This window comes from Engystomops pustulosus, chromosome 1, assembly GCF_040894005.1.
Source record: "Engystomops pustulosus chromosome 1, aEngPut4.maternal, whole genome shotgun sequence".
NCBI lineage: Eukaryota > Metazoa > Chordata > Amphibia > Anura > Leptodactylidae > Engystomops > Engystomops pustulosus.
Genome location: NC_092411.1, coordinates 191,410,850 through 191,434,778, shown reverse-complemented (window position 1 = coordinate 191,434,778; position 23,929 = coordinate 191,410,850). Strand labels below are relative to the sequence as shown.

The 23,929-nt window shown below is 41.2% G+C and overlaps 1 protein-coding gene across 4 annotated transcripts; it reads left to right on the top strand.

Annotated features, from left to right (window-relative positions):
• Nucleotides 1-4,767: 4,767 nt before the first annotated feature.
• On the top strand, nucleotides 4,768-23,874 carry NUP54 (nucleoporin 54). 4 transcript variants are annotated; one of them, XM_072116260.1, is made up of 14 exons: nucleotides 4,768-4,889; nucleotides 6,222-6,323; nucleotides 8,097-8,258; nucleotides 13,222-13,311; nucleotides 14,269-14,421; nucleotides 14,522-14,751; nucleotides 16,736-16,923; nucleotides 17,002-17,198; nucleotides 19,593-19,647; nucleotides 20,665-20,758; nucleotides 20,842-20,949; nucleotides 21,957-22,076; nucleotides 22,285-22,395; nucleotides 23,345-23,874. In XM_072116260.1, exons 1-14 carry the CDS (start codon nucleotides 4,874-4,876, stop codon nucleotides 23,471-23,473), a joined length of 1,755 nt encoding a protein of 584 aa, XP_071972361.1. In that variant the 5' UTR covers nucleotides 4,768-4,873; the 3' UTR covers nucleotides 23,474-23,874. The 4 variants fall into 4 exon arrangements, with proteins under 4 accessions (XP_071972361.1, XP_071972379.1, XP_071972353.1 ...); XM_072116252.1 differs by lacking the exon at nucleotides 4,768-4,889 and adding an exon at nucleotides 4,896-5,055; XM_072116278.1 differs by lacking the exon at nucleotides 8,097-8,258 and having other exon boundaries at nucleotides 4,772-4,889.
• Nucleotides 23,875-23,929: the final 55 nt, after the last annotated feature.

The following is a 23,929-nucleotide window of genomic DNA, read 5'->3' as shown; positions in this document are numbered from 1 at the left end:
GCTTTGGGCGCGATTTTCCGTTAAGGGGTTAAACGCTGTGAAAAAACGTTATCATATTTTGATAGATCGGGCATTTTCGGACGTGGCGATACATAATGTGTTTATTATTTTAACTGTTTATTTATATTAATATCAGTTCTAGGAAAAGGGGGTGATTTGAATTTTTTACTTTTTTAAATTTTATTTTTACTATTTTTCAGACTCCCTAGGGTACTTTAACCCTAGGATGTCTGTACGATCCTATCATATACTGCCATACTACAGTATGGCAGTATATGGGGATTTTACTCCTCATACATTACAATGAGCTGATAGCACATTGTAATGCATGGGTTAAGCCGAAGTAGCTTTGGGTCTTAGTGAGACCCGAGGCTACCATGACGACGGATCGCCGCTCCCCGATGACGTCACGGGGAGCGACGATCCTCGGAAAGATGGTGGCACGCCATCTTTTTGAAGCCACTGGCAGCAATCAGCAGGAGAACACCCGCGACCGGTGCTGGCACCGATCACGGGTGTTACCGATAAGCCTTTGCTGCAATATGCAGCAAAGTCTTATCGGCTAAGGAGAGGGCTCGGCCCGCGAGCCCTCTCCATGCACCGGGACCCGGCATGTGACGTACTAATACGCCACATGTCGGTAAGGGGTTAAAACCTCCTGTCCAAAAAAAAAACGCTAACAACTTATTAAAACTTTAGTGTACAGTTTTTTGTGACTTTTGATGATGTTTTCTGAGATTGTTTTTTCCCCACATTTTTTGAAAAATGTTCGAAATCATGACATTTTCAGGCAGATAGATTTACCACCTAAATAAGTTGTTGAATAACATCTCCCATATGTCTACTTTACAATTTTATAGTTTTCTAAATGTCTGGATCATTTATTTTGATGTCACGCGGCTTACAAATCAATTAGCGATTTCCGTATTTTCAGAATTGACTATTTTGGGGATAAATACTGTTTTGAATGAAATTTTACATATTTAGCATTAAAACCCCCTATATAATCAACACATTTTCAAATCTGCACCCCTTAAACGATCAGAAACAGCTTTTAACCCCTTGAGATCTTCATCTTGACTACTGTCCGCCATCTTAAGTATTAGCCAAGGGTCACGCTGGGTCCAGTTAAAGTACTGTCCAGTTAAATTCGTAATTCAAACTTCATTTTATGTAACCTGTTTGCTCGCCTGCCATCTAATTCCCTTTGACATTTAATGAGAATCCAGTCTGTCCTTCATCTTTAGCTCTATATTATGATTCTGGAGTCCGCTTATCTTCTTCTCAGCAAATTAGTATAAACAATATCTGTGTACAAAGTCTCTGAGAACTGAGCACAATTAATTAACTTTTTATAGAATGTGCTGATGACCAATAGCTTTGCAGTATACTATTCACGCCTCTTTGGTGACTCTTCTGTCTGTGATATTATGCATTTGAGATATTAAACGGGAGAAGATCTTTACATACACTAAGAGATTGACGTGTCTTGGTTTTATGTTAAAGTTCCTGCTACCAGGACAACCATGAAAGGGTTAATTAGGACTCACCTTACAAAAGTCAAGAGGGCAGTTAGGGGCCTGCATAAAAATCCCTATCAGAGGTTAAAATTTAGAATGGCCGTTCCTTGTTTTATGGGCACACAGCGAGGCGGGGGAGGGAAGGCGTGCCCGGCAGCTGCCAGGATTTTAGTTTCCTCATTCCCAACAGATTCGGACTAAGCGCAGGATTTAACATTTCGAATTGTGTCGCAAGAAGCACTTAGGCCCCTTCCACACTGGCGTTTTTCACGCGCGAGTCAAATGCACGCGCAGAACTTGCATTGCACTCTGTCCCATTGTATTCAATGGGTCTTTCTTCATTAGCGTTGGTTTTCACGCGCGTGCTTGCGTTCGTTTTCACGCGCGTCAAAACCGCAGCATGCTCTACTTTTGCGTGTCACGCGCGTTTTTCCCGCCCCATTCAAGTCTATGGAGATGCATCAAGAACGCATTGCACTCGCAGTCATTGCAAGTGCAAGTGCAAGGGTTGCTAGGTGACATGAATAACAGTATTTCCCCTGCTCGAGAACGATCATTTAATTAAAAAAACACAATGAAGAATAGTGAAGAATAGAATAAAAACAGTGCACACAGTGAACACAGGATCATTTAAGAGAAAAACACAGTGCAGAACACAGTGCAGAATAGATTACAGATGTTCGGCACATCTGCTTACTTGTCGGGAGATACGCGCGGAACGGTGCGCCCAAAATAGCATGTGAAGAACAATATATATGTGTGAAGAACACATTGCAGATGTATTTAAACATCTGCAATGTGTTCTTCACACACATATATATTGTTCTTCACATGTCGGGAGATAATATACACGGGGAACAGTGAAGAATAGATCGCAGATGTTTGCAACTTATCAGAAGACATTATTTTTCAATTAAATAACCCATTTTAATCCCAAACCATGGTCCCTTTGAAAAATGCTCGATTCTTCCATTGACTCGTGCGTGAAAAATGCGCCGAAAACGCAAAAAAAAGCTAACAACACGGCGTGAAAAACGCAAAAACGCTAATTACTCCAAGGAAAAATGGAACAAAAACGCAGCCAAAAACGTCAGTTTTTCACGCATTGCACCCTGACGTGAAATGCAACGCTAGTGTGGAAGGGGCCTTACAAGCACCGGGAAGAAGAAGGTGAACTTCAGCGGACCTCGGCAGGGAAGCGACGGATGCAGGAACTCGGGCACACAAGCTTCGTGAGTCGCACTGGACTTCATCTTCGTCGGAACGCCCGAATCGAGGATTGCGACAGGACCAGGTAAGTAAATTTGCCCCAATGTCTCACTATACTACTGTTTGTAAACCACAAAGTGTTATTATTGTGCAGGGTTAAAGGGAGCAAACTCACTGAATGTAACTATTCACAATATAGTTTTATTTTGGGACCCTACTTTTTCTAAAAGCAGCCCTGATTGGGGAATACATATAATAATCAAGCGAATCAAGTGAATAATAAGAAGCTATATAAAATAATTAGGAAGCTGCTGGAAAGTTATTATTAAAGTAATGCAAAACACCAGCGGCAAAACACAACGTGGGACAGCGCCCTGAGGCCTATCCACAGTCGGTCCACAATAGCAGTGTCCGGTATCATTATACTGATATATTATGCTGCACCATATACTAATGTGACTCTGCCAGTTTTGTGTCGCTTTTACTGCACATTCTGCTCTCTGACCTATTTATTAGCTGGTGACACAAGAAAAAAAAATGACTTTTTCCACCTGCTTCAACTCTGCTCCAAAAAGGGGCGTGGCTTTGGGGGAGTGGAAACTCAGACACAATGGGGCACATTTACTAAGGGTCCGATTTTCTGATTTGCGCCGAATTGTCCCGGGATTTTTACACACGCGATCAGATTTTCATGCAACGGAAATCGGGGGGGCCTGGCCGCAGAATTTTAAAAAACGAATTGTCGCAAGATCAATCACTCACATGCACCGGGAATAGGTTGGTGAACTCCAGCGGACTTCAGCGCAGCAGCGACACCTGGTGGACATCGGGCGCACAACCTTAGTGAATCCCATCAGACCCAAATCCTCTTTGGAGAACGCGCTGCTGGATCGTGACAGGACCGGGTAAGTAAATGACCCCCAATGAATATGTGTCGTAGCCATTTTTTGGGCTCTGCAAACTGACGGAAAGTAGACCATAAGAAATTTGGTCTGGTGCGGACATAACCATGCTATTGCACTCACATTAGGATGTCTGCTGCCTGTCCTTCTGGCGTCCAATTCAGACTGGAAGAGCTGTCGGACGAGGTCAGCCACTGATGCATTGCCGCAGCGGCCATTACTCCACTCCAGGGCAGGGTCCTCAGCGACTGCTAGACACATTTCACAGAAAATGGTCTTAGCACAAGAAATATATCTGCACAGCTCCACAATATTAAATATGTGTCTCCTTTCCGAGAGCAAGTCAGTAACCAAGCCAGTACAGACACTGACACTTTATGTAAATGCCCCCCATTGCTTTAACCCCTTAAGGACTTGGCCAGTTTATAGCTTAAGGACACATTCACACGATACGTTGAGTCGCGTTGTGCGTTGCGTTTTTGACGCATTCCACTGGCTTCAGCCTTGATTACATGCTAAGGTTACATTGCGTTTTAGCAGATGCAGTGGAAACGCAATGTAACCTTAGCATGTGATCAAGGCTGAAGCCAGTGGAATGCGTCAAAAACGCGACGCACAACTTGACGCAACGGATAGTGTGAATGCGCCCTATGGCTCAGCCCCATTTTTTGTATTGTGACTTACGTCGTTTTATATTGTTATAACTTTTGAACACTGTTAGGGCACGTTCATAACGCAACGCTAGCGCACAGTGGACGGGGCTCGGGCCCATCACATATGCGTTTCCAGAGAATCACATGCGTTTTTCCGGGAAACGCATATGCGATTGGCCCGAGCTCCACCCTCCTGTGCACTAACGTCGGAGATAAATGCGATGCTAGCGCATATCATTTTTGCAACTCCGTCTTCCAAGTGGCATAACATTTTTAAGTTTTTTGCTACGGAGCTGCTTGATGGCTTTTTTTTTTTTTTTTTGAGGGACATGTTTTTTTTTGCAACATGGGGCGGTGATGCTATACATGTAAAGTTTATGGGGCTTAGGGGCATTTTTATTAATTTATTATTATTTAAAAAATTTATATAATTTAAAAACCTGATTGCTTGTTCATTTTAATTGGTTGCTCCTATTTTCTGACACAGTTAGCTCTATGATACGTAGCAATCACCCAACTATTTCATAATAGCAGCCGCTGTTTCCCTTTGCCCTCTTCCAAGGTGGCGGCGAACGTGTGGTGACGTTCAATGAGGAAGTCTGGCGGTGAGGGCATTTCCTGTGCGACTGACGTGCGCATGCGCCTGGCCCCGCAGACGTCTTGTTGCTGTGCGAACCGCGTTTCTCGCTATCTCGTTGTAAGCGGTTGTGTGGCCTAACAGTAACATGGCGTTCAGCTTTGGTAGCACGACGGGGACCGCTGCCAACCAGGGTGAGGGAATGTCTGCCATAGCACTAGTGACAGATAGTGAGGGACGGAAAACACGCGGGGACAAGGAGGCGTTGAATGCTTGTGGGAGAGATTTGTCTGGGACTTCTGACAGTTACATGGGACTGCATGAGATAGCTGGCCTGTGTTACAGCGGATGAATAAATAGTTCTAGTTACTGACAGCAGAGCTGCTGAGAAATACAAGGATAGAAAATATTATACAGTGAAAAATGAAACGGAAAGACACATTTAGTCATTTTGATGAGAGCTCAGCCCAGGCTCTTGTGTATGTGGGATGCAGGGTGGAGATGTTATATACTGATGGCTGTCTCTTCTCCTTCATGTCTATTCATTGATCTTAATGTTATAATGCTGGTGCATCTTTTCTAACTTTATGTTGTGCTGTACCATGTATTATTCCTTGTAGAAATGAGTGTTACCATTTCCTTTCTACAGTCTGATGGAGTCCTGCTCCCTGGTAACACCAATTGGTCATAAATTTGTAGCAAGAATAAGGCTGCATTCAGATGATGTATGCCCGCCGTACCATGCATTGGTGCCGGGGAGAGCGCTGCTAATATAGAGCCCGGCGACGTATTCAGTCAAAAGATAGGACATGCATGTGTGCTGCACCTTACCGCTCCCGTACGGCGCCCTGAGGCCATTGCGATGTATGGGTGACGTATATACGTCCCCCATATGTTCTTGTGAATGTAGCCTAAGGCCGGCGGCACAGGCGGCGTTTTGAACCCGTTTTTTGGGCATTTTTAAGCAGTCTTAAAAACCACATGCGTTTTTTGAAAATCTAACCATTTTTGACTGGTTTCACCAATTATCTTAATTAAAACGCGTCAAATGGATGTGTTTTCTTTTAGCCGACTGCTTAAAAATGGCCCAAAAAACGGGTTCAAAACGCCACGTGTGAGAAGAGATTTGCCTGATTGTATTGCTGTCAACACAAAACGCATGTGTAAACGTACCGAGATAAGTGATGTAAATGAAGGTAATGTTACCAGAATCTAGTAAGTGACCCACAGACTGTGTGGATAGGAAGTTGGCATCTCTATTCATTTCTATGGGAATCTTATAAATACATAAGACTGCTTAGCATTTAGTGCATGGAAATGATTGGTTATTTCACTGACATTATATTAACATATCCAACAGCTACCACAGGTTTCTCCCTGGGAAACTTTACTCCAAAAACAACCGCATCAGGTTTCGGCTTTGGCACAGCTACTACCACAGCGACATCAACAGGATTTGGCGGTAATAGCAATGTTACTTTATTTTTGTGTTCTTTTTATTATCATGCCCATTTCATTGGTTACAGAAATAGTCTGTGTAACAGCTTTACTCGAACTGACCTCGGCTACACTGAACTCGCTCCATAGATCGCTTTCATGCAATGGGTTCAATTAAAGGAAATCTGCCTTGTTTTTAGGCATTATGAACCAAACATACATTGAGAATGCTGTAGCTATGCTGGTGCAGAAATATATCTTGTTTAATCCCGGAACTGAGTAGTTTTGCTGAAAAAACAATGATAAAATTATAATGAGGCTCTCTTACTCCTTGGGGTTGCTCAGCACTACTCCTCACCCTATTTATACACTGCTTCAGCAGTGTCCCACCCAGCATAAGCTGAGAATACATCATCACTATGTTTTCTCAGCCATGCAGAATAATCAATTGCTGCACCATCCCCTAGCTGCTGTGTATGGGTCATCCTGCTCAGGTTGATTAGTCCTGTCTGAACAGTGCAGGCAGCTCCTGTGTATGCGGAAATAATGTGTTTATGTATGTCAGCCAGGGCACCCAGCTATTCCAAGGTCCTGAATTGGATCATTGTTTTTTGAGCAAAACCACTCAGTTCTGGGACTAAACAAGATGTGTTTCTGCATCATTGTATCTACAGCATTCTCAAGGTATCTTTGGTTCACAATGCATAATAACAAATGGTAGATTTCCTTTAAGCTGAGTCAGAGTTAGGCTATTCTCTATGCGTCGTATCTAAGCTTTGCTGATAATTTTTCTTTCATTGGACCACCTCTAAACCTTCCACAATATCTGGAACAGTTTGAAGAGTTGAATCTGCATAAACTATTGCTTTTATATGGGTCCAGCTCCTGAGACTTCCAGATGAATTGTAGTATTAGACTATATTCGGGCACACATCGGTGCCCGGGAGAGGAGGATGGGGTGAACACTGCTCACCCCCGCCCCTCTCCATAGCATAGATGTATGACGCTCGGAGCCGGATTCCGGGGAAAGATAGGACATGCCCCATCTTTCTCTCGTGCATGGAACGGTACCGCGCTGTGCGCCCATTGCCGGCCTATGCGTCCCCCAAGCCTCTGTGAATGAGGCCTTCGGGTGGTTTTACGTTGGCGTGTGCAATGTGCACCTGTTGGGTTTTGTCTGCAAAAAAAAAAAACCTCTAGCATTGGTTTAAAAACGGAACACATGGTTTTCCAGTCTCATCGGTGAAAAAAAAGTGACCTGTCATCAGGGTTTTTTTTTTTTTTTTTGCAGACCCATAAACTTCTATTGCCTTCCGTGTTGCATATCTGTGAAAATCAACAGACATGTTTCAAACTTTTTTCCACGGACAATGGGTCAGTGAAAATAAAAGCCAATGTGAAAACACCCAAGGAAATCAGTGGTTCAGTAAGACATCTGTGAAAATCACTGAACAATAGATGTGAAAAACAACGCCAGTCTGAAAGAGCCCTAACATGGAAGAATTTCATGGCTTTATCTAATATCTGAATTAGATTGATCTGAAATTGTTCAGTTTGATTCTCTTCTATGACATATTTGACATATTGCTGTAGAGAAGTGACATAGATAAGATAACATACAACTGCACACATCCCAATTATGTAAATGTGGGAAGACTGTTTGGGACCCTAGCTTTCTCTAATGCTGGATGTGTTGTACATGTCGCTCTATCACATGTGCTGAACATTTATTTCTCTTCTCCTCTTCTAAACCTGTTTTTATTCCTGCCACCTTCTCTTCATGCTTCCCTCTCGTCAGGATTTGGAGGGCTTGAGTCAGCGACCTCCAACACTACTGGGTTTAACTTTGGTGGGTTTGGACTAGCTGCTAACCCTACATTAAACTTTAACATTGGGAATTTCAGTGTTTCCACTGCTCCAGCTCCGCCCTTCAATTTTGGTAACACCTTGGCAAGTGCAGGTAGAGAAAAAAACAATGTATGTAATGTTTGTCATAATCTATTTAATGCAGTGTTCCAAGAACTAGCAGTAGGTAACCACTTGTTCTGACCCCAATGGTTATTTTACAGCTTTGATACATATTTTAATATGCTAAGAAAGTATTGCCAAGTCTGCAATGTGTTAGTTACAAAGATGCTTTTGTGTGAACACAAGTAACATGTTTTTTCAGATTTGAACATACACCCCATATTCGGACTTAAAAAAAGAAAAATTATATTGTACATATATCTGCTACATCTATGCACACACAGCTCTGCTACGTTATACCTCCCTCCACTCAACCACTAATAATTACTAAACCCCCTGTATATCCTCAGATCACCTTGGCCACTCACTCACTCACACACACACTTGAGACTGTCCCATGACCCGATGATGTCAAACAAGGTCCTTGTACCTTACGGTTAGGGTGCTAGGAGAGGGATAGAGCAGTACATAGATGCCACTCTTTTTGTGACCAGATGAAATGCTTTGTTAGCACTTCACCCTATCTGCATTACAGCGGTCAGGAGGGTTGAGCAGTGCAGGGTACTCCTAACCTTTGGATTGTAAGACACGGACACTTTTTAGCAAGATTTTTTTCTTATAGGTCAAAAAGTGTGATTTATATTATGTGGGAGATTTATCATTTCTTCTTCTCCAGTTTCTAAAAAGAGCAACATGGCACTCATATGTAATGCAATAGTGAAAACTTTAATCAGAACGTTGAAGAGAAATCGATAATGTGTTTAATGTTTTGGTCTAAACTTAGACCTTCTTCAGACACTGAAATAAACACAAAAATAAGTACCAACAATAATATACATGGCCCAATAGTAACATAGTCTTGAGAACGTAAGTACAGAAAAAGAATATAGTATAAAACGTAGTACCAATGTAATATGCATATAATGGGCATAAATATGCGAGGCCAACATAGAAAATAGATATATAAAAATAGATTTCACTTCTATAGCTATTCTTTTCATTATATATATATTTTTTTTCCATAGACTACACATAGACTCCATTTACATCAGCCATTGCATCTTCCTTTATCACATATCGTAACTGTTGCAGTATACATGGTCCACTGCACGTGTATTAGCTCTTTTTGTGTGCATGCAGTGCATTCCCTGTGAATTTACACCTCCGATCTGCACAGATTATGTCTAGAAAACTGCCTATGGATCTCTCCAGTGATGAAGCTGTAGACTATTGCTGTCTATGACCAGGAGTCTAAATAATGTCACTAGTGCTCAGATAATATGGCAGCCTCTATAATCATGGACTGTTAGCGGAAGAAATAAAACCTCAATCAGAAAATATTAGAAAAATTTGATGTGTTTTTGTTATAATTTCAGTGAATCCAAATAAAATTCCCTCTGGGGCCCAAACCAAGCAACAACCTAAATAGTTACTATGTGAACATTTTAAGAGTGATTTATCTAATGAGTAAAAAAGTGGTAACACTTCTATTCATCCTTGCACCCCACACCTGATATATCATAGTCTTTCTATCTATTTCTTAAATACTGTGACGGGTAGAACAACAAAAAAAAGTATAATTCTCCTGCTTTGGCTGCCATAGGACTGATATAGCCTTGGAGCACCATGGAGATGCCATTTCTTGCTTGTAATTGAGACCTGATGTTCCTCTGAGGTCACATAACCTCTAAAATTTTTGGCACACTTGGGAGAGTCAGTAGACTAACCAGGAGTTGTGATGGCAAGGCGAGTATTCCCCCCTTTTACACCTCTGCCTCCACTGCCGATAGTTTTCTAAATAAAAAAAAATAAAACTTCTGTCACTTGCTGATATTCCAACGTAACACAGCACAGTGTCAAATTATCTTTCCACAGGTGAGACTGAGCTGTGCTCCATTTACTATTGTGTCACAGGAAGTGAATATGCTTTCATTTCCTAGATTTAGGGGGGGAAGGTTTGACAAAACATAGCCAAGGAAAACTGTTCACTGGATAACTACCACCTGTTCTACATAATTGTCGAGCCTGCTTCCCGCTGCTTTTATCCTATATGAGAATACTGGTCTTTTGGTCAATGGTGGTACTTCCAGTGATCATTGGTGTCTAGTGGTTCTACTCTATGAACACACTCAGCCGTTTTCCATTGATCCTCATACTATTGACAGCTGTTATAAAATCCATATATACTTTGCAGCTCTGATGCATTGTTGGGGTCTTTGGGCATACTGTCTTTTTAGCAGGCATTGCCACCTATTGTAGTTCATATATAAATGATCGATGAGTGAAATGCAATAGTTTACATTTGCTTACATGTTGCCACTATTCTTGGACCACTGCATTTTATCACACATATTCCACCTGTTGCCATTTGTTGGAAATACATGTTCCTTGTAATCTCATTGTAAGTTTAGGGTTTGGTGGGACCCTTTGTCTGGTAAAGTGCAGATATTGCAATTAATGCCACCTGCAGGTGCTCAGCGAAAACTTTAAGATCCTCACCTTAATATATAAGTGGTCGTAGTAATTGTATGTCATCTTTATCCAGGATGTCTATGATTTATCTTGCTTTGTGTTCAATAGCGAGATGCACATCTTAACAACTTTTCAAATTGGTGCTGCCTGCCTCTACTTATCAACTACTAATTACTTATTCAACTACATACCGTGTTTCCCTGAAAGTAAGACAGTGTCTTACATTCTTTTTACACTCAAAAGTCCCACTATGTCTTACTATCGGGGTATGTCTTCTATTGGGAAAAAAATGTCGATTTTTGTTTTAACCATAAAATTAACTTTTATTAACAACCTGAACAGTATGGTATTCACCACAAAACAATTTTATACGGTAAAAGCAAGTGCCAAAAATGTCTTGTTACAACTGTATCATGACTGTATTTCCATGTATAACATGTAAAACAATGAAAAACGGTAAGAACGAACAGTCTGAGCCCCATACAGTATCCCACGCAGCCTTCCATGGGGTTGCAGCCCCATACAGTATCCCACACAGCCTTCCATGGGGTTGCAGCCCCATACAGTATCCCACACCGTCTCCCATAGGGTTACAGCACCTGGTACCGTAATGGCAATCGGATCAATTCCTCTGCGGTGCTGGGTAGAGGTATGGCTTCTTCTCCCTCGTGAAGGAGCCGCTGGTCCAATCAGAGGCTGCACATGAGGGTACGGAGGCTGCATGTTTCAATATGCCCCGGCCTCTGCCGGCACCAACCCGCCCCCCACATACCTCTGCTTTCCACCCCTCCGCTCCCGGATCCTGCATCGAGCTCCCGCCCGCCGACATCAGACTCCTGCCAGCAGCCACCAATCCTCCCTCCGCTCCTTGCTCCCCCTGCCTCTGTATGTTGTCCATGGTCCTGATGCAGGTACAATTTACTACGCTTTACTTCCGGGGTACGTCTTACTATCGGGAAAACACGGTACATTGTTAGGTGCCTCTTCAGGGTGCGGTCACAAGTCGCGTTTAATGCATGCGTTTAAAAACGCATTGCAATAGCTGAATAGTGATTTGCTTAATTAAACAGCTGTTAACACGTGTGTTTGTTTACAAAGCGCAACCATTAACGCATGTGTTAACATCGCGGGTAACGCATGCATTTAACGTAAACGTTAAAGGACACCTGTCATCAGGTCTGTGTCACTTGTCCTGTCACCACTACCTGTTGGAGCAGCTCACAAGGATCCCATCACAGCCTTTATCTAGTTATTTCATACATTATTCATTGTAAAATCATCTATTTTTTATCATGTAAATGAGGCTGGTCACATAGTCGGCGGCAGTGATGTCACCCCTGTTACCCCTCCCCTCTCCTCCCCCTGCCATGTCTGTGTGTAATGTATAGTAAAGCATGGCTAGTGTGTGTGCTGCATCCTCCTAATATACAGGTGAGAGACACAGACATCAGCTACACATGAATCTGACATGTTCTGCTGTAACATGGCTGCCTGGAGCTATTGTATCTCTCCTAAACACACACACACAGGCTGCAGGGGGCGTGGCCACCAGTACCAGGAAGCACATCATAATACAGCATCACATCATTATACAGGCTGTCAGTCATGCACTGGGGGTGTGGCGGTACCTCCCACTCATGAATAGAGTGGACAGCTTGAATATGCTAATGCTTCATTGGACATTTCACAGATCATTTGCATACAGCTTTAGGACCTCATTGCTTAGGTTTACAGGCATGTAGAGGGACAATGAAGGGATAGAGGCAATGCTCTCTAATGGCAGTTTATGAAAATATATTTAGTTTAGGGGGGTTATTTTGCATGACGGGTTCTCTTTAACATTTGTGTTTTGATAACTCAAGTGTTAACAGCTGTTTAATTCGGCAAATCGCTCTTCAGCTATTCCAATGCGTTTTTAAACGCATGGGGTAAACGCGACGTGTGACCGCACCCTCAGGGATCACGGTGCAGTTAGGTTTGATTCTATCCCTCAGGAAACACTTGTTGATACTGGCTTTGTCACCTGGCTTGTTTTCTGTTCCTATGTTTGTTGCTTTTCTGCCAGTCCCGTTAATATTACTTTATGGTAACAGATAGGTTTTTAATAAGTTATGAGCTGTGTTGCCTCAGGACATGGGGCCAGATTTGCAATTGTCTAGTATTTGCATTGTATCTCTGCTTCTAGATTGGAGGGCTTGTGAGAGGGGTGAGCAGTGGCAGTGCTGTAGGATATTAATAATCTTGGTGTTCCCTCAGCTTATAGCTTCATAATTTTCTCTCATTCAGTCTTTTCCTGTCCTTTCAATCACTCTGTCTTTTCATACAGCATGGCAATGGGTCAAACACTGTTCTTGTCCTGCAGCCATTACTCACATGTGTATCTTTGTTCCTTTAGTGTTCATGTGGATGCAGTTTTGTCTTTGTTTGCATTGCTTTTCTTCGTCCTTCACATTGTTTGTGTGATGACTTCTCTTTTTGTTCAGGTGGATTTGGTGGCTTTGGAACCACCACAACTACAGCACCGTCTAGCACTGGTTTTAGTTTCTCTGCTCCGACCAACACTGGCACTACCGGTAAGCGATACGCACCTTTCAATAGTACTGGACATTTGGTTTTTAAGATATACCTGCCACACACATTCACAAGAACCTAATCCACAAGCTTTTAGTTGTAGAATGTGGAATGGAATTTTGCTTTCCTGATGCCACTGCCTCTGTTCAGTCCATGCAATATTGCAGGTGGTGTAAGGGGGGTTTCCCTTCAAAAGCACTTGGCAATACAAAAGAGAATGGATGTCTGATCACTGGGGGTCTGACATACATGATCCAATTTGATCATATATGATCAGCAGACCCGAAAATCTCACTGCATGAGTTGCCAGTGCACATACATGACTGGGGCTCCTTTCACTTACACTGTTACAGATTCAGATATTGAATCCATTTACATTGGAAAAGGGGTGAGCCACTATTGTGAAATTTTTATAGGATAAGAACAAGACCCTAATGATATCCCCCATATGGTGCATACCTGGGTCAAGTTTCTGTACAGCTGCAGGACTTTGGACTTCCTATGAGGTTCTGCTATCTTCCTGTGAATGGAGGGGGTTGTGCAGTGATTATAGTCTGCACGCCCTCTCTGTCATAACCATTCCTGTAACCGTGATTGGAGGGACTATGCCAAGTAAATGAACACATCCCTGATATGGTAATATGGTGGTCTCAGGAAGTCCAGAGTCCTGCGGCACTGACTTCATTTGACCCACCACTCCCAGCCGTGAATACCAAAGTTTAACAGAGTAAAGTATAATGTGGATGATCCTATTAGGGTTCTGTACTTGCTCAGGTAAAGTTTTGTGGACTTAACATTGACATTAATAAGATCGTTAATAGAAACTTTTTGGTCTGTTTCTGTAAAACCCAGAATGACAGCCCAATAAGTTATTTTAATGTTGGTTAAGCATAGCATATGGTGCCCATTTGTGTCACATATTTATGGGCAGTGCAAAGTTATTGTATTCTCCATTTTAGGTTTATTCGGTAACACCCAAAACAAGGCATTCGGATTTGGAAGCGCTTTTGGCACAACAGGAACAAACCCTGGTCTCAATACCACTTTATCAACTGGTTTGGGCTTTGGGGGCTTTGGCACTCAACCTCAACAACAACAGCAGCAACAGAGTGGTTAGTATACAATTATGAAAGTTGTGTTTTGTTTGTTTGTTTTTGTTGTTGCTTGCACACAACTTTTTTTTTTTTTTTTCCATGTGTCTTCTTCGGATAGCGCTTGGAGGTGGTTTATTCAACCAGTCTGTGCAAAATCCTAACCAGCAGACTCAGCTTATCAACACAGCAAGCGCACTGTCTGCACCGACATTGCTTGGGGATGAGAGAGATGCCATCTTGGCCAAGTGGAACCAACTTCAGGCTTTTTGGGGAACCGGGAAAGGATACTTCAGTAATAATATCGCTCCTGTGGAGTTCTCACAGGAAAATCCTTTTTGTAGGTTTAAGGTAAATATCTATATCATTGACTTTTAGCCATTATGTAGCATAGAATGTCATTTTTGGTTTTCTTTTATGGTTAGCAGTATTTTCCAACATTGCTACCATAAACCAATGAAAATCTGAGTTCTTCTGTACCTTCCTCAGAGGTTCGGTGTAAATAGAGCTAAATCATGCAATATTACATTGATAAAACTATTGTCTGCCCACTAAAAGTTTAAGCCAATTGGCGATAGAAGTGTCCCTTTATCCTGCTCAGCATCTAGGTTTGTGGAATGATCTAAAATTATGCAAATGAGCCAGGGCGGCTCTGGTGAGTGTTTTCAGGAACCCTCAGTTATTTCTTTTAACTGGTTGATGCAATAAGCAGAACATGTCTCCCATTCCCTGCAGGGGGAGACCTGCTCTGCTCATTGTACAATACACATTAAGAGGAATTTATCAAAACCGTTTGAGAGCAAAACTGTTCTAGTTGCTCATGGCAACCAATCAGAGCTTGACTTTCATGTTATAAACTGCTGTGGGAAAATGAAAACTGTGATTTGATTGGTCGCTATAGGCACCTAGGACAGTTTTCCTCTGAGACACTTTTGATAAATCTCCCCCATTGTGTGATTGATTTTTGACTTTTTTTGTATGTGTTCACCATACTTAAAATATTTTTTTACGCTTTACTAAATTTCTCAAAATAAATCCTAATAGACGGAAAAATCTATCATTTACATCACCGTATACCATATGGCAGTGATGGCGAACCTATGGCACGGGTGCCAGAGGTGGCACTCGGAGCCCTTTCTGCGGGCACTCAGGCCATTGTCCAAGGACAGAGTTCACCAAACATTGAATCTTCAACTTAAGAGATGCTGCTCTCAGCGTTATTTTAAAGTGACACTTCATTGGCTGTTTGGAACTGCGGGGAAAGTAAGAAGGTGTTGACAGAACTGCATTATCTTTGGAGGTCATCCTGCTGCACCCACCATTCTTCCTGTACAGTGAGGCCCTGGAAAGAAGCTACAATGATAGTTTGAATTTGCCTTCCTTCTGTCAACTATATTGGTGGCCTCAGGCACCCGATACAATTGAAAGATGTGGAAGAACAAGTAGCAGTAAGTTACTGTATAAAATTCCATGCTGGCACTTCACGGTAAATAAGTGGATTTTGGATGTAGCTTGGGCACTCTGTAAAAGGTAAATTGTAAAAGGTTCGCCATCACTGCCATATGGCATAACACTTTTTTTTAATTTTTACTCTACAGGCTTGTTTTCTGAGGGACATGTAGTACTTTGCATTGCATTTTTGTGCAATGTAATATGAAAAATTCATAATTTTTTTGTGGGGTTTTTAACATTTATTTTTTTTACCGCTTCCATTGTGTGGGTTCAATTTAATTTTATTCTGCGAGGCGTTACGGATTTGGTGATTCTATATGTGTGGGGATTGTGTTATGATTTTGATCTTTTTCACATTGTCATTTTATGTGTTAATGGAATTTGGGGCATTTTTATTTAATTTTTCTATTAAATAATTTTTTTTTTTTTTTTGTTTGCCATCTTCCCCCTTAGTATGTAGTTGGCAGCCCCCATGCTCCCTTAATATAAAGATGGTGATACTGAAACAAATTGGATTGGCTATATAGTAAGGTGGGCAGGGGGATGCCGGCGATGCCCTAAGGGGGGCAGGGGGATGCTGGTGATTGCTGGAACATTCCAAAGGACATAATAAAAAAAATGGTGTAGAAACCCTCATTCATTGTGTCTTGTATAAGATGACGGTGTAATGAGGTGCAGTGTATAACAGGTCAAAAAGAGAATCCCTGTACAATGCACAAGTTAAAATTTATGACATAATGGTGCTTTGTGTGCTGGCAAAATCTGGTAAATCTTCTCCATTGACTGCAAAGTGTAGATGGGTGACTGGTATTTTTTTGGCATGCATGAATGATTTTCCTGGATTTATAGTATTACAATGCTTGTTGTAAATATCTTTTCATAGGCTGTAGGTTTCAGTTGCATACCTAACAACAAGGATGAAGATGGTCTTGTGGAGCTTGTGTTTAATAAGAAGGAAGCCGAAATCCGTGCCCAGCAGCAGCAGTTGGTGGAATCTTTGCACAAAATCTTAGGAGGACACCAGACCCTCACTGTAAACGTGGAAGGGGTGAAAACGATGCCTGATGACCAGTAAGACATGAAAACCACAACTTTATAATCAACACATGAATAAAAGGGTTTGTCTGTTCAATGTCTCTTACTTTTTAGAACAGAGGTGATAATCTATGTAGTAGAGCGCTCACCAAATGGCACCTCTAGAAGAGTCCCAGCTACTGCTTTAAACAACCACTTTGAACAAGCCAACGTGAAATCCAACCTGCAGCAACTTGGAGTTACACTGACCATTGCCCGAACGGAACTATCCCCAGCGCAGATTAAACAGCTTCTTCAGAATCCACCTGCTGGTAAGGAGTCTCTACCTGGCACCACTCATTCTTTCTTCAAGCACTTGTATTAATTGTGGTCATAACAAAAGTGGCTTTTGATGAAAGGTCCCATGCACGTTAGGTGTATACATATGATGGTCCATATGATGTGTAGGAGTCTGGTAGCAGCCTGTGCCCATTTCTCTCTTTTTTTTTTTTCCTTGTTGTAAGGCAGCTTGCAGACAAGCATGTTCATAGACCTAAACACAGAGCAGATTTAGTCAGCATTGGAATTTGATTACTATCCACTGAATGTTTCCGAGCACAGAGCATTATTACATTTTGACAAATTACATCCTGTCTTTAGTTAAATCTGCTTGGAACTTTAAGTATTTAGTAATAAGATTTAGAATGTTTCATGGTCGAATAACCTCCTTCTGTGATCCTCAATTTGCTGGAGTCTCAGGACTTGCTCTGTACCTGAATAAATGACTTGCAGTTCTCCTTATGTTTCTCTCAAAAGGGGATATTTAATGTCGGCATATGTTAAAACCTGCCCCCCACCACCATGGCAGATACATCATGAGGCTTAGACTTCATGATGTATCTGCCAGCCATGCTGCGCTGGCAGACAAAACTACGCCAGGTCAGACCTGTGTAGTTTAGCGTAAAAGCCTACGAACATGCAGCTGTGAATGTTTGTAGTTTTTTAGAAAGTTAGTGGCTGGAACGCGCCATGGCTCCACACTGCGCCCCTTCACACCCTCCTATGGCTGGAGGTGGTGTAGGCGTGAGAACTATAGCAATTTCTTGCAGTGCAGAAGTGCTCTATTTTGCTCAGTGCTTCTAATTTTTTAGGATGCTGCTGTTCATCCCATGTACTGAATATTGCTAGATTGTGACGTGATGTATTATAATTAATTTAGTGTTAACTGTTGCTGAATGAGTCAGTATTTTACTTAAATCTGTGGAGTCTCTCTTGATGAAGCACTCCATCCTCAACTTGAAATACAAATAATATGTTCTACAAATAAAATATCCTTTAAGACATTTATGTTCCTAATCTACTGATTTGGGTGAGGGCCAAGCAACATTCATTGGTCCTAGGTATCTGACTGGTCAACTTTAAGGGGCCACACATGTAACCAGTACCCTAGGTGCACCGACAACCTCAGTACAGCACAAACTACCTCCCCAGAAATTAATAAATACCACCGCAGAAACTGGAGCAGACTGAAGCTACTAGAGGCCCCCACCATACTGATGAGACCAGTAATGGAAGTGCTCATTGGACTCTAGCTGCCAGCAGGGTGCTGTTGGTGCAGCTTGTGTACCCCCGACCACCCTTTTAGTTGAGATGTGGCTGCACTTTCTATAGATGCTCAGGATTGAAGTTCCTCTGCTATAGATTAGAGGAATAAGGCACTTGGAAGAAATGGCCAAATTTATCTCAAGCAGGAAAACAGCACTGTGGAGCTGGAGTCGATGTTGGGGGGAAATGAGCAGTGAGAAGTTCGGCTTATCGACTATGCAGCCTTGGTTTTACTGGGAAGTGCATACGAGGAGCTTTTACCCTTATGTGCACCAATGCAAGTTGGGGATCACAGAAGACATTTACTGAACCGTAACAAATTGAGGATCTTCTTGCTTGAAAGAGGACCTGTCACCTTCAATAACGGCACTCGGAGCTGCTTACTAAAGTAAGAAGCTGCTAGTGCTAAACAGACACAGTGCGCTGTACACTGGAAATGCCGGACCACTCTCAAAATGGTCCAGTGTATTCATGAGGGAGCGGTGACAGCCACGTGGCGTTCGGCAGTAGCTTGGCAGTCACTGCTGGCCTATGCAGTGAGCGGGACGGAGTAAGCAGCTCCTAGTGCCGTTTTTGAGGGTGACAGGTCCTTTTTAATGCTCAAATCTCAATCAAAATTGACTAAAGTTTAACATTTTTTTGTCACATGATGTAGTCTCCGGTTTTAAACATTTGGCTATGGGCTATTATTCTGTAAATTATATAAATATTTGCTCGGTGTATGATAACGTCCTTAAGTGATAACATGGATATTATTGGTTTTGAACTTTCCACTTTCTACAAGTGGGTATTTTTTATTGAAAGGATTTAACCCCTTCCCACTAATAGCATTTTTTGTTTTTACGCCTCAGTTTCTATTTTGTTCCTTTCCTTTTAAAATCCATATATATTTTTTTAATTTTTCCATTCACACCTGTATAGATTGTCCTAAAAACTAAGACCGTGGTAGAAAGAGACAGTGCTTCCCTAATAGATTGCTGAGAATACTTCCCTTTTATACCAATATCAGTCCCCGTTTCTTTGCACAATTATGGGTCAGATAAGGGGACATATCAGACATTTTGGGACAGAGGGCTACCTAAAGTGTTTATGTACTAGAATTTGAGTTCTTTTGTTTAAAGGTGTGGAGCCAGTCATTTGGGATCAAGCAAAAATTGATAACCCTGATCCGGATAGGTAAGTGTTCTTATTGTATACTAAGGTCCTTTAAAATCCATGGCAGGACATGGATGTTTCCGATTTGTAATCTGGATATAACATTCACGTCTTTATCCTACAAAGCATTTTTAAAAATGGAAGTAAATCCATTGTATTATTCTTATTCTGAGCCCCAATCATATTCTGGGCATATTGCCCTCACATCCAAAACCAACATACACAGTCTTACAGGAAGTAGTGAAGTGAACGGGTATCTCCTCTTTTAGAACACCACGGCTTTTGGTTCTGTGAAATACAGAATCAGAGATTCAGCTAAGATTAAAATTCGGACTTTTGTCTGGGGTTTAATTCTGCTATAGCCCACGCAAAGAAATGGCAAATTGCCCCAAACCTCTTCATGCCCCCTCTCCACGCACTTGTCGTGAGTGTGGCATAAGGGGGGAAACGGTTGCAATTTTTTTTTTTGTAATGCACCAGGAATTGCTACTTTTGCATGGATTGTACATCAACTAAGTACAATAGTATTGGATATAGAGAAACTCCCCTTGCCAACTCTAAACTTGACTCCTCTCGGCTAAATATGACTAATTTCTGCTCATTTTCACGTGAGTCTGGTGGAAATTTTTTTTTATAGCTAAAAGGGCATGGTTTTATAGAAAAGGAATTCTAGAAAGGAAATGTCATACTCTAACTGATGGGGGGTAATAGTATAATGGGATAAAATCTGGTGTACTTAGCAAAGTCTAATTGTAAAATTATTTAATTTAACAGTGCATCTGCTGGATATAGGCAACTGCCCATAGAAAAGAACTTTTTAGTCAATGTAAATGTTGTATTGCTCAGTGGCTGAATGTTATGAAGAACATCTGACCTCCAGTATTCTTACATCGATCCGCTGTCATGTCTACAGGGATTATCTCCAAGGACTTATACATGGATCTATAAATTGAACACTTATTTACGAGGTCACTAGCCGATTTACTGGCTAATAAGGTATTACACTGGATAATCTTTTTTTTTTTTCTTTCTGTAAAGGTTGATCCCTGTTGCTATGGTTGGCTTTAAGGAACTTCTCAGAAGACTGAAAGTACAAGATCAAATGACAAAGCAGCACCAGACCAGGCTAGATGTAAGTGTTAGTCTATAAATGGTATCTCCAAAGGAAAACTTGCAGATGTTGGTATTCTCACATTATTTCATTTCCAACTTCAGATTATATCTGAGGACATAAGCGAGTTACAGAAAAATCAGGCAACAACCATGGCGAAAATAGCTCAGTACAAACGGAAATTAATGGAGCTCTCCCATAGAGTTCTTCAGGTACCAATCTTTCCTTTTATTTAGCAATATTCTGGTGTCAACGTTACATTTCTTTCCACTATCTATTTTTATTCAATTTGGTTGTCTGGCAATATCACGTTATCCCCCAGCAAAGGTGGGGGGGTCTGAAAGTTGGGACCCTCACTGATTTTAGGTCCCAAGTTCTTCCAATTGAGTGGAGCAACAGCCATACATAATTAGTAAGAACTCCTGGTTTTGTTATTGGTGGTCTCTGTACTGGGACTTCCACCAATCTAGTAGTTATATCCTTTCCTGTCTGTACAGAATAGCTAATTGTTAGCTAATATACCTGTAAAGAGGTTGAAGCAGTTTTAATTAAACCACAAAAGAGCCTTTATATACTTGCCTTTAGTCCAACATGGCAGCTCCTGACATTACAAGTCTGTTTGTATACATGCAAGTCACATGTATATTATAACACACAATTATATTGTAATGCAAATGCTTAGGAATGGCAGATTTGCATAGCAGGTGTGATGGGCTTCTGAGGTCCCTGGTGACAGGTTCCCTTTAAGCCCCTGTACCTGTTTACTCTCTGACTTTGCATATGCTTTTCAGTGTAAATTGCTTGCATATGTACTTAAGAAGTGCCCATGACACATTTGCGTCGCAGCTGCACTATACTGCACTGAAATGGGCATTCGTGTGCACATACCATGCAACACATTTATCATACAGTTTCTGACAGAAGTGTGTTGCCTACTCTGTTAAAGGTGTACCAAAAAAAATTGGAGCACTCTGTTCAGAGCTGTGCAGGGGCCACCAGGTTCATGAAGAATGTGTGACACAATTCATGAATCTGGCGCACCCTCTACACTACTCAGGCAAACTGCACAGGCACACTGTTGTTTTTTTTTGTTAATAATGTTAAAAATGTTCTTGATTTATTATAGACATTTCTGATATGTAGGTGGTATTGATGATATTTTCTAGAATTAAATGAATAGTTTGCAAATAAAGTTCTGAATAATCCTCTCTGTAAACAGGTTTTAATAAAGCAAGAAGTCCAGCGGAAGAGCGGCTTTGCCATCCAAGCTGAGGAGGAACAGCTTCGTGTGCAGCTTGACACTATCCAGTCTGAACTTAATGCACCCACTCAATTCAAGGTAACACTGCAAATTTATAGTAATACTTTTTATAAAATGTCTACATTATGCATCACAATAATAATGCATGGAGTTTTTAGATATAAAAGGGTAAGTCAGAACAATTACTGCTTGTGATCAGTGACAACTCGGCTCATTCTGCTGCTGGATTTTGATGTATCTGTTTTACTGCCTACAGAATGACTACACTGTCACATTTGCTTTACAGGGTAGGCTAAATGAACTGATGTCGCAAATCAGAATGCAGAACCACTTTGGCGCAGTGCGCTCAGAAGAAAAATACTATGTAGATGGAGATCTCCTGAGGGAAATTAAGCAGGTAAGTTTGTATTTTTTTATGTGGTTGTCTAACAGTACCATTCTCTAAATCATTGGTGCCCCAACAGCCATTCGCCAATATGTCCATTTTTTAATTTTAAGGGGTTTTTTGGATTTATTTTCAATTAAAAGAATTATCACCTTAAAAACTACTGAGCTTTTATGTCTGACACTTGCACTGAATAAAGAGATGGAGTCCAGCTCATACCACGTGTGGAACGCTGAGTGTTGGAGAGCACGGATCCTCGCCCCAGACGAATGATATCCAAGTAAAACAGATAAACGATCCAGCTCAAATCCAAGTTGATCACAGCATAAAATAACTTCTTTATTCAGTCCATTTTAAAAGACATGGGAAGACATAAAAAATTCCAACGCATTTCAGACGCTAGGCGCATCCTTAGTCATGGATAACATATAGCTTAACAATCCAAGTATTTAAATAATAAAAGTATACCATGTGACAAACAAGCCCTCCTACATGGAACTGAGGCATATGTTTGTCATTGTCTAGAAAAGCTTTCTGCAGAATGTTGAGTTTTCATGTTGACAATGGAAAAACAGCAGCCATACCTGACTAATTGCCATTGTAACCCGTTGGATTGGCGTTATAGAACCTCATCAGGATGCATTTGTGTACTGCCAGTGTTTTCTGTAGCGGCTCCATACTCCTAAGCAATGCCTGTGTGCTTCTAAAAGAAGCCCTGTCAGTTGACAGTAAAATGCTAGTACAATAATCTTATTGTTCTCTGAAGGGGACATAATAAATGTCCTGCTCCAGAAGGTGGAGTCTAGGCAGGGAAATCTGTTTAGATCTGTTGCTTTCAGGACTTCTAGGTTTACCAGATAGAATTTCCCACTGTTATTGGATCCCATATTCTGTAAAATAAAAGGTTGTGACTGAGTATGATGTGCAACTGCTCACTTTTTTTTTTTTTTTTCTATTGCAGCACTTAAAGCAACAGCAAGAAGGACTGAGCCACTTGATAGGTATAATAAAGGATGATCTGGAAGACATCAAACTGATTGAGCAAGGACTGAGTGACAATGTCCATATACGTGGAGGAATGTTCAGTTGATTTTAATAAACTTCTTCTGTTTTTTTTCTTGCTCATGGACTTTGTACTGAAAATTTATGGAAATTTCAGGTATGATAAGATGTTGAAAAACTTCAGGTCTTAGAGTTCTAACGTACTACATTTTTAATTAGATTCCAATTTGATCATACTATTGGCACAATCTCGAGCACCAAAGGTCCCACCTCAGACATGATTTGTTTTCAGCATAGTGAAATAAGCTTGAACTGTGAATTTGAGAACTTTGATGCCATGTTGGTGACATGCAGAAACAAAGGGAAACTATTGAGATTCTGGAAGTCTTGTTAAGACTTACACATCAAAACAGCTTTTTTTTACTGTTAATATTAAATGTGAGGTCTTATTGGATATATACAGTGAATAAATATTTTTCTTATAGTTGATGTGTGTGGTGTAATTTCACCTACCTTAGGCAAGTTGAATGCAATGTTTTTTGGT

Bases quoted from the DNA above. Each gene is read 5' to 3' on its own strand.
- NUP54 (XM_072116252.1), top strand. From the start codon at position 5,010: ATGGCGTTCAGCTTTGGTAGCACGACGGGGACCGCTGCCAACCAGG. The intron at 5,056-6,221 runs GTGAGGGAATGT...CATATCCAACAG, and splicing joins GGGGACCGCTGCCAACCAGG to CTACCACAGGTTTCTCCCTG. The intron at 22,077-22,284 runs GTAACACTGCAA...TTTGCTTTACAG, and splicing joins ATGCACCCACTCAATTCAAG to GGTAGGCTAAATGAACTGAT.